Source organism: Astatotilapia calliptera, chromosome 18 (assembly GCF_964374335.1).
Source record: "Astatotilapia calliptera chromosome 18, fAstCal68.1, whole genome shotgun sequence".
Lineage (NCBI taxonomy): Eukaryota > Metazoa > Chordata > Actinopteri > Cichliformes > Cichlidae > Astatotilapia > Astatotilapia calliptera.
The window spans coordinates 24,111,121-24,125,530 of record NC_137439.1 but is presented as its reverse complement, the minus strand read 5'-3'; the positions used below and the strand labels follow the sequence as shown (position 1 = coordinate 24,125,530).

General features: G+C 40.6%; 1 protein-coding gene across 5 annotated transcripts in view; it reads left to right on the top strand.

The window, feature by feature from the left end:
• The window catches only part of pde4ca (phosphodiesterase 4C, cAMP-specific a), a 50,297-nt gene that overhangs the window by 10,034 nt on the left and 25,853 nt on the right, over positions 1 to 14,410 (top strand). Inside the window, exon 1 of one of the 5 annotated variants that reach the window (XM_026149874.2) lies at positions 1,246 to 3,818. The exons of 2 other annotated variants lie outside the window; for them this stretch is intronic. In XM_026149874.2, coding sequence (XP_026005659.2) covers positions 3,745 to 3,818 — 74 coding nt within the window. In that variant the 5' untranslated portion in view covers positions 1,246 to 3,744. Of the gene's footprint in view, positions 1 to 1,245; positions 3,819 to 12,649; positions 13,605 to 14,410 lie in introns of those variants that run through there. 2 more of the 5 variants (XM_026149871.2, XM_026149872.2) reach the window with 2 other exon arrangements.

Below are 14,410 nucleotides of genomic sequence, written 5' to 3'. Positions count from 1 at the left end.
GTTATTGAATCACGTCAGGCTCATGATTTTATTCTTTTCAGTGCAATTTAAACATTTACCTAGTCCCCCAATTAGATTGCATTTGACCATAACTTCTTGAGATAGGGAGAATAAACAGGACTCAGGCGGGACTGTGTATTTCTCTTCCCTCACACCTGTTGGTGTCCTCAAAAGAAGAGCCTGTTGTGGAAAATTGTAAAGCACTTTAAAAAGCAAATGTCTCCAGTGTGTACTCTGAGCATATAAACACTCAGATGTAGGCACCATGCAAATCGGCGCTGTTGCACGGTGTCTCCAGCTTGTTGCACTGATGTCAGGCACATCCACCTCAGTGAAATCAGATTAAAAGCTCGAGAGAAACTCTAGCTGGTGCTGTAAATTCCTGCCTTACTTTTATTGGCAGGAGCATTCCTACGAGAGCTGGGTGCCCCGTAGGAAATCTAAACATGCAGCATTTAAACGGTGGTGTATTTGACATTGGTGGATATGTTTCTATTTCAGAGTTTATTGTAAACTGTTTAATTGAGCTCGGGGTGTCTGTTAAAAATCTAAATATTAGAGGAAAAGAAGTCAAGTGGACTTCAAGGCTCAGTCTTGATTGTCAGATATCTGGAGGGCAGCGCAGATACTCAACATGTCAGGCTTTGTTTTACACAGCTCTGAGGCCAGGCCATTGAGGAAGTTTCCGCCTGCAGTGTCACAGCTCAAATAAATGGATGGACATGAGTTATTGCAGGATGACTGGCAAGCAGGAAGAATTAAACAAACTGGGGGTCCGGCGGAAAATTAATGTCGCAGGCCGCTCAAATATAGAACGTGCGCGCAAATTTATTTTCACTTTGTGTCTAAGTTGATGAAGTCTCTTTTTCCCCTTCAGAGACACCGAGTCAAAAGGATTTTTTTCCATGAAAAACTTTTAAACATTCAATAAACTTTTTTTTCAAGCCAGCTCTGTGATGACAGGTTTTTTTTTTCCATTCAGTGTTTCAGTCACGTTATATTAATGGAAATAAAAACTGTCCAGAAAACACGCAAATTGTTGCTTTATTTATTGGATGTATTCATTTCTCGAGCAGGAGTTTTTAAAATAAATAAAGCAGCGTTATCACTTGCAACTAAAGTGGTTTCAGTTTGCAGATCGTCGACTGTATTTCTTTTTAGAGAAGTGGCTGTGTAGACAGGTGACAAATTAAAGGGGAAAAAACCAACAAACTAAATCCTAGCAAGGTGTTGTGCCACCATGATCTGCAAGAGCACTGTTCAAGTCTCTGGAACTGATCCCTCCTTCGGTGCTTTGTTTTGATGATAATACTGGAAAGCTTTGAACTTTCCCACAGGTGCTAAACTGCACAGATCCGGTGTGAAGGGAAAAGGATGTGATTGTTTTCATGCTCAATAAACCGTTCAGGGATCCCTCAAGCCCTGCAGATGAGAGCACTTTCATCATGGAAGAGATTACTCCTCTCAGAATACACATTTTCATTTGTCCCCCATTTATAGGTGATGATCCTGACTTATTTCTTTCAATTTGAGCCACTGAAGTAATAATCCTGGGTCACTACTTCCATTAAAACATGGGTACATTGTTTATTTAAACCTTGAGCTTCTGCATATGGGTCATCTGCTCAACCCAGTGAGCTGCGCTCGCAGCCTCGACAGAGGTGTATGTTAAAATAGCAGAAGAAAAACGTGTGGCGACGCTGAGGATCCTCAACATGCATTTCCCCTTCTCTTCCACTAGAGGACATTAAGTTGTGAGATGCGGGCAGAGAGCCTCTCCGGAGGATGCATTTGTGTTTCTCTGATGGATCTGAGTCGGGGAAAGAGACATTTCCTTTGCTGGAGTTCGACTCTGTGGGGACTCAAATATTTTTTAGGGGGGAAATGAGATGAAAAATGTTTTTCTAGCCTGATGCTGTTGAGAAATGTTGTTACTGGATCAGAGAAATTTTCTTTTCTTTCTTTCCTTTCAGTCTTGGACTGATAAGTATTAAGAGTAATGGATGGATTACAAACAGTCTTAAGTTTATCGATGTTCCAGCAGAAGGTTTAGCAGCCTGTAGTTGTTTAAGTTTTGCATTTTGATTGTTTCTTTGTTTCTGAGAATTCTTCACTTCCAAGTCGCTTCTTAATTAATTAGTTATTGGAGTAATGACCCCAAAACTGTTTTCCTTCTCATTAGGAAATATTTCCTCTTTTACTAGAAAACTTCTCTGAAATATTTCCACAATTACATGTTTCACTGTACCCCCCCCCCCCCCCCAAAATAAATAAATAAAATGAAATAAATAAAAAAAGATGGACTTATATTTATGATTTTAAAATCATAAAAGCTCAATATTGGAAAAGGAAACCCAATTTTTAGTTGTTTTTTTTTTTCACCAAAAGAAAAATGATGCACTCTTAAAATTCTTCTTTTTCACTTTAAAACATAAAAAAAAATAAATTTTTAACACAAAGTACCTTTAATATTAGTCCACTTTCACAGGCAGTGACCATCATTGTCCACACCCTCTCTCTTTGTGCAAGTTGCTCTCACTCACTCTCTCCCTCTTTACCACACAGCATCCTACCCACCTCTCTCTCTCTCCCTCCCTCTCTCCCTCTCTCTCCCTCTCTCAGTGGAGACAGTGTTGTTGTTTGTTGTTTTAAGCCCCGGTTTGGTCCCACCACTCTCAGGAGAGAAGAGAAGAGAGAGCAGAAGTCTGTTATGGCCCGCTGACTGGGACTACATGGGACAGCCCACTCCAGGGAGCATCTGATGGGATTATAACACTCTTTCCAGCTTTTTTCTTTCTTCCTCCTGCTCAGAATAACTCTACTCATTCTGTTGGTAGTCCACTTTCACAGAGGCAAAACTGTGTTGAGGTTGTCGGACCTGACTTTTAAAGATAAAGAATACCTGGAGGTTGTTGGTGAGGAATTCGGCTTTGACAGTTAGAAGCTCACTTGGACGAATTCAAGCTTGGTGTTTCCTATTTAGGAGTATGAAAGAGAGAGAAAAAAAATACAAGAGAAGCGTTTATCTTGGCACATCTGTGGTGAGCCGAAAGGAGAACCAATGAGGAATTAGTCCCAGATGAGCACTGACAGCTGACACCATCCTCAGTTTCATTAGATTTGTTTCGGCCCCATACTTTCACATACAGTGAGGCGATATGCTAACTCGCTGTGCGATAGGTCTTTAACAGCCAAGACTCTTTGCCTTTTTAGGCTGTTCACGTGCACACACTCTGAGTTGAACCTTTCTGATTTTCCTTCCAAACAAATGGACATATCCGTACAGCTGGGACCCAAACCAGAACAGCCAGTCAGTTTTTTCTTTCTTATGCACTTTGGTTCATGGATTTTGCACTGAGGTGGAAGTGAATCATTTCTAACAATTAGGTTTTATGTGATAAACGCAGACTCAACAGGCCTGGCTTATTGTTGCTCTCACTCCCATTCTTGCTCCTGTCAGGTGCAGCTGATGAGTTTTGCTGTTTTGCATGTTGCAGTTGTTTTGCATTCGTCCTTCTTGGATCTGTTTTTCCTGCTCCGTCCCGTCAAGGGAACCTGCCTCCTGATGCCATAACTTGTGACGGCAGTCGACATAAAGGAATTTGTGCAGACTCTCTTTCTGATTCCAGACAGTATGGGGGCTTTGCTCGAACGGCAGAAGTTATTTTTCTTTATTGACGCAGAAGCTGGTGCTTTGACGATTCTCTAAACTCAGGCAAACTTTTTTTTGAACCCGCCAATAAAATGATGAATAAGGATTCTCGCTTTTCAAGGAAGATGCACAGCAACTTCTCCACCCGCAGGCACTCATGCATTGGGTATGTATCCAGTTGTGCGTCAGGGGTACTGTGATTGCGATGATCTTTAGTGATGGGCAGTGTAGGCAACATGAGTTTGCAGACATTCAGGAAATATTGGAAGCTGGCTTGTTTCTGTTTCTGGCTGTATATAAATATAAAACACAAGCTGATGGGAAACAATTAGACACCTCGTCTCTGTCATCGCATCATATCGATTTGATCATCTGCTCATTCTTTGTTGTGTATTTTTTCCAGTAGTTGCCATAGTTCATGCTTTAAGGTAAAATGTATTTGACTCAGTGCATGTAATGCTGAATCTGCACCTGTGTGCTGTTTAAAACTCTGGATTAACTTAAATCCAGTCTAATGCCCGTTAAAACTAACGCAAGTGGTTGTGTGTGTGCCAGAGCCAGGGGCTGTTGCTGTTGGGGTGCAGGCCTTGGGTGGCATGCTGGATCAATGTCTATGTTCTCTGACGTCTCTCTTTGTCGTGGGACTCAAGCCAAGCTGTGCTGTCTGCGTTAGGCACGGTATCATCATCATGTGGTGCAGGACTTTTATGTTTTATAAGAGCAATGTCCATACGAGTGGCAGATGTGGGAGACAACATCTGTGTTTTTATGTAGTCCTTTAAATAATCTGTCAAATCTTACAGTACAATCGTGATAACTTACTGGGGAGACTGATGACGTGAACACCCGGCGTAATTGGAGATGTGCGTAATCAGGAAAAATGTCTGATCTACTAAATCTGTGAAAAAGACCACGGAGGACACTTTGTTTCAATTTACAGACATAAAAAAACAAAAGAAAACAAAACAGAGATTTTAAATTGTTAAAATAAGAACTTTGATGCACACCGTGGGGAACCTGGGGACCTAAATGACTCCAGATGTAGTGGGGAGGGTTAATCTTCTTACTAAAAACACCCATTTTGGAGCTGTTGTGGATTCTTTTCTTTTTTTTTTACAGTGCAGTATGCATTGCAGCAAACTTTTCTGAACTCTGGGCATAAGGCATGTGCCTCACGAGTGTCATCCGAACTCCTCCAGCTGTGAGCCTGTTTGGATCATATGAGGAGATCAAAGCAGGAGATTTAAGACCACAGCCAGAAATACAGAAGCACAGAAGGGAACAGAACAAGCCTCTATTCTCTTATTACCTGATTTGTACATTGAACTTTCTGATTGAAAAAAAAAAAGAAACCCTGAAAGCATTTAGGAAGTTTCTCTTTTTAAGCACAAGTAAAGACGGCGACAAGTTTATTTATTGTGCGATAATGAGAAGAAGCCATTGCGACAGGAGTAATAGTTCTGAAATTAATTTAGATAGATATTTGAAATCTTTAGGAAAAATAATATCTCTGCCCTCTTGCCCCACACACACACACACACACACACACACACACACACACACACACACACACACACACACACACACACACACACACACACACACAAACACAGACAAAGGAGTCTGTGTTATCCAAATGTGACCATCACAATAATGACACTCTCATCGTCTTTTGTACTGACAGTACCAGGACACTATTCATCTTCCCCCCCTCCACTTCACTCCTTATAACTTTCTCCACAACACACAACACATTTTTATGGCTTCTCTGGTCGTGTGTTGCATAAAAAAACCCTCATCATGTCGCTGCATTAAGCGAACATAGCCGGAGACGAGAGCTCTCAGACGGTATCATGAGAAGATAGTTTGAGGAGACGCCATTAATGTGAAGCAGGGAGTGATGGGGAGAGACATGGTGAGGTGAAAGTAAGAGATACAGCAGCAATGGCTGACCGAGTGGAAAAAGAAATAATCTAAAGAAATGGGGGGAAGGCACAGAAGAGAGGGTGGTGAAGGAGCGATAGGGTGCTTGGGTGGAGATAGGGCGGCTTTTAGCACAGATAACGAGTGCAGTAGTAGACTAAGAGAGACAGCAGGCTCCCAGGCTGAAAACACAATATAACGATACTCTGTAGACATGCTTAGAAATGTTGGAAAGAATAAAAAGGAAAACAAAAAGTGCCATGTAAGGTCACTCAACCAAAGGTTAACAGTGTCAATGTCAGAGGTCCCAATATAGCTGCTCGTCCCCCCTCCACAACAAACACACGCCCAGATTAGTCAATAGGGCCTGTGTGAAGCTGCTCTGTGCGTCACTGCTGTACTCCATATTTTCAGCATGACTGATTTCCCCAATCGCCTCCAGAGCCTCATCGATTCCCGAGCAGCGGCCTGGGACAGCACTAACGCTGCCGAAACTCAGCACCAGCTGCTCTACTGTATTCAGAGTGCGAGAGGACGTAACAGGCCTTTCTTTTATCCAAACTTCAGAGAGGATCATTCGGCAAACAAAAAAAAACCAATAAATAAATAAATATATAAAACAACTTACATGATTGTTTTCCAAGCGAAAGTTTAGATAATTACTGATGAATATTGGCATTTCTTAAAAAACCCCACAAACTTTTTTTTCCAACACAATCTGTGTGTCGACAATACCAGGCCGAATGGTTTGCTACCACTAGAGGGGGAAACCGACTAAGTTATACCGAGACGTGCTGCAGAACGAGCGAGAGTTCAGTGAACGACTGGGAGCTGTGTGCATTTGATGCATTATAACTGTGTTTATAGGCTTTTTTAGTTCCACTAAACAGACTCCATGTTGTGATTGTGTAGTGATGCTGTATTCACTACATTAGATTACGCATTGCTCTGTGTGACAAGCTTTTTGTCTTTCAAATTCACAATTTTACTAATTTGACTACTTTTATTTCTGAATCTCTAGATGAGTCGTTACACATCGAGGGCCATCGCTTTTATTCTTATTCAGTTTGAAGGTTTTAAGAGTCTAAAACACTGCCAGACAAAAAAAACAAAACTGATCCTCACACTTCACTTTTTACTAAATGGCTGCTTTCCAAACAAAGGTCAACTCTAACAGTGTAGTTACAGGATGATCGGCTGCATTTTTAGTTTCTAAAAAAAGTACATTTATTGTTCAGTGAGGTATTAATTTACTGTATGTATAACTAGTTTTTTCACAAACCTTACTGCAACAATTGTACCCACTACAAACATGGACGTATTTATTGAATATACGAGGGTCACATAGTCGGCCAGAGCGATGACACTATCCTTTCTGTCTGTTCAAAGAAGTTTAGCTACACATTTAACCCTTGAAATGTGATGTTATTATTATTAAGAAAAAGAAGTGCATTTCCAACAATATGTTTCAGCCTTTCCACGTCACATATAAATGCTGCTGTAGGAAATGAAAGAAATGTGTCAGCACGACTGTTTGGACTTAAACTGTAGGAAATACATATGTAACTGTAGGAAATAGATATGTAACTGTAGGAAATACATATGTAACTGTAGGAAATAGATATGTAACTGTAGGAAATACATATGTAACTGTAGGAAATAGATATGTAACTGTAGGAAATAGATATGTAAAGTTACAGGAGAGAGTTCTGGTAACTCATTGGTTGACTGACTTGTAATTAGAAAACTAAGAAAAGGTCTGTATCAGCAGAAAATGCTATAAAACGTGTGAAAATACAGTAAAAGTCCACATGTTTAAACCCTCGTTTACATTTCCTAAAGCCATGGAGTGTGCCAGATTTGAGTCTTTAATAGGCCAATTTTAATCCCCAGGGCTTAAGTTTGCCATCCCTCTCTTAGGGCGTATGCAAAGTCCCTTTTTTCTTATTTATTTATTTGTTTTTTGGCAGAAATAAGATTCTTTTTTTCATACATTTTCCTAATTTTTTTTATTCCATAATCACATCCTTGGTAAAGCAGTATTCACCTGAGTGTGCACACAAGCCCATGTGCTTATTAATGTGAGTTTTGTGTGTATGCATTTGTGGGTTTTTCATATGTGTGCGTGTCTTTGTTTGCGCAAGTTTGTCATCCACCCAATCCTCAAATAAAATGAGCCTCAAAAGCAAGCCGTCGTGCTAGCAGATGGCAGCCTAATGAATCATGAGGTGACACACTAGCCTTTACTACAGTACACGGTGTAGCATGACGTTGACATCACAGAGACGCCGAAAGTTAAATATAGGCCACAAGCAACAGCCAAAGCCTGACACCTGGTGCTGCTTCTTTGTTACATGCTCAATATTTTTGATGACATTTAGCCTGTGAAGAAATAAGTTGAACTGCCTGTTTTTTGGGAGGGGTTTTGTGTTTTTTGTGAGGAGGGGGTGGTGTCAGTTTTGCAGTTCAGGTAGCTGTGAAGATGTGTAATTGATACGTATTCAGCAGCATGTAATTCCTTTAAAGGAAGCAGTTAGTTTTGTGAATATTCCTTCCTGGTGATCCTGTTACATGCCGTGTGTGTATGTTTGTGTGCAGCTGCTTTAATAACACTGCTAAACTTTGCTGTGCCAATCTCAGTCAACACATTTAATTTACGACAAAAAAAAGTGTACAAAAGCTTAATTTAGAACATTTCCACTTGATTTGACATGAAGTCTGGGTGTGAAGGTGTGTTCACACCCAGATGTTCTGCACCGGCAAATTTAGGAGGACAGCATGTGACGTCTAACATCTGTGTGATGCGATCAGTGCAGTTTACTTACAGAGCATTTCCTTGCTTCTACAGCGCAAGATATAGAAGAACAAACTGTTTGCAACCATCTGTTTTAATTTTGTTGGAATGAGATCATGATAAGCATTGAGCAATGAGAGGGCATTACTTAATTGCTTTTAACTCTTTTTTTGGAAGCAGTGTGGCTTCCACACATACCCACATATTCAATTTGAAGGTCATTTTTCACTTGATTGAAGCTTCTATCTAGGACTAGATGTTATGCAGGTGTGTAGATTTGTCATCTCTGGATGACAAAGGCAAATAAAATGTCCATCTTTTGGAGAACTATGTCCTACATATTCTGCAATTTAAATATGTCCTTTTTTGCATTTTTTTAAAATAAATATTTTGGGGTTTTTTGCATTCATTTAAACATCTGGTTAGTTTTAGCTACTTTTACAAATCAGAGACGGTGTGTTCGCTGACAGTCGGCTACTTTGACACACAGTACTCCTCGATGACTTCAAAACAGCTCGTTATTCAAGAATGATAACTATTCGTTCGTGCGTCCAACACATGATGTCACGAGGCTTGCTTTGCAAATAGTGGACTATTAAATCCACCACCACATCAGCCAGAATCTACCATTTTGTGAGTTCCAAAAGTGACCTTGTAACATCGATTCGGCCTTGGCATCCAAGCGCTTCGGAGCTCGACTCTCTTAAGTGGGGAAGTGAAGACACTGAGCAGAACCAAACATTTAATGTCTGTCTTTCTTCAGACATCAAGTCTCTTCCACCACCAGTGACGCAGATTCATGAAACACTCTGAAATCCTCTGGTATGCTGCCAACCAGCAAGTGTGTGTGTGTGTCTGTGTATTCATGTCCACTCTAGATTACAAAGAACAATGCTCTTGCACCGTGTTGTATAAGCACTTTCAATTCTTCTAACTGCACATGAAAACAATTTTCCTGTCATGAAAACGTGTCAGAAAGTGCAGAGCCTGTAAAGTTTAATTCATAGCACAGTCTCATCCCGCTTGCATCAGGACACTGTTCATCCCACAGGGGATCGAGTCTTCCCTTTCATAAGCCTGGCTTGGACGCTAGTACAATATTTGTAGTGTATAAATTCACAAAGGATATTTGTGAATACAAGCAGGAAACTAGACTTAGATTTGGTGACTCCTTCATCAAATAATGATGGATCTGATTCTAATACTCTTCCACAGTCGTTCCTGCTCACGGCTAAATTTGAATTCACCGTAGTCGGTGTGATTGGATTTATAAGCTGTGACCGTTCCTAGTTCAGTCTCGCCGCAGCTGTAATGCAAAGCAGTATTGTATGTCTGTTCAGATTGTGGTTACGATTGGTCCTTTTTGTGTGCACCTCTTCAGATTTCCTTAAATGGAAGTTTTTCTTGACTACCGCAGACACAGAACCTTTGTATTATAGTAAAGGGTCATATCAAAAACTTTGACTGCATGAGCAAACACTGCAGTTGTAATTTGTCTGTGCTGTGTGTGTGTCTCAACCAATGGAAATATAAAGTTGTAATATAAAACCAAGGCGTATGAAAAAAAAAAATGAAACGACCTTTCTTCATTTAGGGTAATAAGATTTTCATATGTATGTAGCAGAGCAGTGGTCCTGTGATGTGTTTTAAACCCTCTGGCCTCTGAAAGGAGCCTGGTTCATATTAAAGGAAACTATTGAGTCTATATTGTGATACTTTTATTTCCTTGCATTTTCTTTTCCATTCTCACCTATTGTCTCCGTGCTAACGGTTGTGAATTCCATGATGATGAAGTGATGCTATTGATTGATTTGCCAATTTAATTGAAGCATATCATAGCGCAGAATGAAGCACAACGCCATTTATGGGCATGTGTTTTGTGTAGCTTGACAGTAAGTCGTCATTCCTCGGGTCATTCTATGTCTGCTGGGCTTTTCGCTCGTCCTGGTTGTAGCTATGAGTTTTTTTTGCTCACGATTCTTGCGTTTTAAACAACAAAGTTATAGGCACACAAACACATTTCTGATTTCTAGCTAGCAGCAGGTGGTTTTGCAAAGATTCAAGTAGCTTGAAGATGTTATCAGCAATGTCTGTTATCACACTTTTTAATAGCTCCTGTTGGCTTGTTTTAAATTTAAATATTGACAAAAAAAAAAGATTGACATAATTTCATTAACATGAATTCATCCTAATCTTAAAATAGCTTCTTTTGGTCATTTAGCTTACGTGCTTTCATTGAACGTAACAATGCAGTGCTGTCTCGTGCAACACCGACCGTGGTTATTCAACTTTAAAATTTCATAAACAGAATGAGCAAGTGACCAATAGTGTAAACTAACCTCTTCTAAGGCTGGGGGCTACACAGTGGGGAAATGTTACACAGGTGCGTATGCAACAAGCATATACATGGTGTGCAGCATTGTGAAAAGGGAGGGGTGATGATTTGGGCTCATTTTGCAGACCTGGGCACTTTGCAATCACTGAGGCAACCATGAATTCCTCGATATAAGTATTCTAGACTCAAATGTGATGCCATCTCTCTGTGAGCTCAAGCTTAGCTGAATTGGGTTCCACAACAGGACAATAATCCAGGGCACAAGTGGTAAATCTACAACAGAATGATTTAAAGAGAAAAGAGTTGAGGTGGACCTCAACTGGATTAAAATGCTGTGGTGGGATCTTAAGTGAGTTGTGCAAACCTCCTTGAACTGAAACAGCAAAGAAAAGTGGGTCAAATTGTTGGTGTGGAGGAATTTGATGAAGTCATATAGAAAGCAGTTACCTCAAATTATTGCAGATAAATGTGATGCTGAATCATGGGGTGTACAAAGTTTTTAAGAGGAGTGCATAGATTCCTGTGAAGACTTCATTTTTCACATGAGTGCTGCAAACAGTACAGTTTAATAGTATTAATACTACAAGCATATAGTTAATGATGAGCTCCTTGGTTTACAAATAACATGGATATGCTAAGAACTGCAGTTTGTGCCAGAGCAGATTAGAGGCTGATCGATTTATCAGCGGAACGACGTTATCAGCAAATATTCTCTATTTGTTTATCTATTTTTTATTTATTATGGCTCATAAATGCAAATGTAATGATTTATGGTATGACGATAACATCTTACGAGTGTTCATATTCTATAGTTTGTCCACCAGAGGGCACTCTGCAAAATTCCGTGTTGGCACCAACCTGCTGATCCAAGCAGAGTCGGCAGAACATAAATGAGTAAATGAAAAAGTACACAAAACAACTCTGCTTTTGTTTTTTATGTCTGAAAAAACAGAAAATATCAGCGGATATATTGAAATATCAGATATTTAAATCACCAAATATCTGTATTGGTCCTAAATATCTTGTCCATGAATTGCTTCTACTTCTTTGCTTGCAGTTTTAGTTAGTTTAAAAAAATATATACTTATTAAAAAACACCACAGTTCATATCTTTAGGCTGCAATGTCCTATAGTCCAGCTTTAGCACCTGGTCAGTGGATACTATTACAATTAAAACTGATATTCAGTACCAAATGCTCTCTAAATTGTAACAAGGAATTATCAAATTATTAAAAATTTTACAAAGCTGTTTGTCCTCAGTGAAAAACAACCACATTTAATCTGTCTCTGTCTGTAAAATAGCTGCCTCGTGTCTCATTTTGCCGATTTCTTGTTAAATATTCTTCTATGAAAGATTTCGTTTGGAGACAGAAAGTTAACCTAAGCTAAGGTTTCATATTTACTTTTCACATTTATGCTCTTCAAATACACAATCTGTTTAGGTCATGGGTGACCTTGCGTGTGCCTAAGCCTGTGCATGAGTACATATTGTGTGTGTGTGTGTGTGTGTGTGCTTGTGTGTGTGTTCTTCGTTCTCAGCAGTCCGTGTCCCAAGAGCTACTTATTGTAATACCGTATCACACTCATCCTGCCATCAATCTCTTTACCTAACACATACATGGCCTCCCCAACACACACACACACACACACACACACACACACACACACACACACACACACACTGTGCCCAACGAGAGAGTGCGATCCTGCAGTGGTATTAAGATTGTGTAAGAGAGAGAGCAGGAAGGGGTTAAAATGTCTATAACATTTAGGGAAGGCAGGGACTGTGCTGGCTCTTCTCCCGCCCCTTTTCTCAGCTCTGACCTCACTCTGAAACTTGCTCCCCTTTAAGTCTAATGCATACACACACACACACGCAGGCACGCATGCACACACACACACACACACACACCTAGAGACACTTGTTGAGTCACATGCCTGCATACACACTTGTTCAGCAGTGCACACGCTCACCAACACACACATTTACACAACCAGCTTGTACAGCTCTGTGCACATTCTGTGGCACGTCTGAACAAAAAGTACACACACACACACACACACGCAGATGACAGGACTACTGTGACAGACTGGAGCAGGAGAGCAAGTTTGTCCAGGGAAAGGAAATAAGTCTGTTTGTTCGGTGATTAAAGGTGTAGCAGCCAAAGGGGGTAGGAGGAAGCACAGGGAGAGAAACAGAAGACGAGTGTGTGAGAGAGAGAGCAGACAGACAGAAAGGGAGAGGGGGAAGAGGGCAACAGTGTAGCGTTACATTTAGACCCAGAGCAAAGACAAGATGTACATGGGGGACCGATTAATGGAGCTCTGCTGAGAGTGATGAAAAGCTTTTTCTACAGCCTGCAAGGCAGACAGACGTGCAGCTGGGAGAGTGCAGCCTGGAGGAATTCAGGTGATCAGGACAGATTACATTCAAAAATTTATACGTATCATCCCAGAGAAAGCAAATCTTCACCAGAATACAGGAGCGACAGCTTCGCCCGGGGCGGCAGATTCCATCGTGCCATTCATCCTGGCACTCCTCTGGAGCCGCTGGTCATAGTGCTGGTGTCCACTCCTGCCAGAGGTAATGCCACCTCCCGGGAAGCCGTGGAGAGCTGGACAGCCTGATCGAGCGAGACAGACGAGGAAGCGGGACGGACTTTACAGAGATGAGAGCGGCCACAAGCTGAGGAGAACCAAGAGAGGGAGACAAGCGGAGTCGCCAAGAAGAGGAGGGTGAGGACGAGTTACAGAGAGTAGGCTAAAGAAAAGATGAGTGTGCCAACGAACTGTGGGTTCTTTTACTCTGTGGAACGGAGTATCACAGTGCGGAGTGGGAACATATGGGGATCACCGTGTGCTGTCAACAGGCCTATTGACATCATGCAGAAACGCAGGCGGTAATTAAGAGCTATGTTATTTACTCTCGGTGCTTTTGTCTTCCTTTTTTTCATGTCTTCTTTCATCTCTTAAACACACAGACATACACAGCAAACGTGTCATTATGCAGATGTGCATGAAGTTGTGGAGCATGGGTCTACTGGTAAAACTGGCATTTATTGAAACCAAAGTTTATTTCCAAGTACCTAAAACACTGCATCGCTCGTAGGGTATCACTGTCTATTTTTTTCTTTTAGATCCTTATAGTTCAAACAGGAACATACAGGAGTGACTCTAATGGGATTAAAAAACAAACCTCTTTTTTTGTACTGTATATCTGAATATGGAAGTGTTTAGACTTCAAACTATTTTTATCAGCTGCAATATTCACAAAAACATTTTTTCTTTATCAGTTGTTTTGGTCCAAATCAGCATTTCCTTAAATATATATATTGTTTTAATCACATTTCCTCTTCAGCCACTTTCAGGCATTGTTCCAGATGAGAACAGTGCCCGCTGTCGTGTCTTTTTTTTCATTATGAAGACATCTTGCAGCTTTCAACAAGAGTCAAACTAAGAGAGGGGAAAGGGCTTGTGAAAGTATTAGCTTTTGGATCATTTGAATATTGCAGTATATCCTGGTTGGGGGGGAAAAAAAACAAAAATTCTGGTTGCTGTCCAGATATTTTTTAAATTCATAATTACCACCGTGGCTTATCCAAGAAGGTTTTATAATGTGTTAGGCAGAAAGCAGTACGCAAGTCCAACTGTAATTTCAAATGTGTGTGAGAGATTTAATGCAGACTATACAGTGATGGAGTAGTGA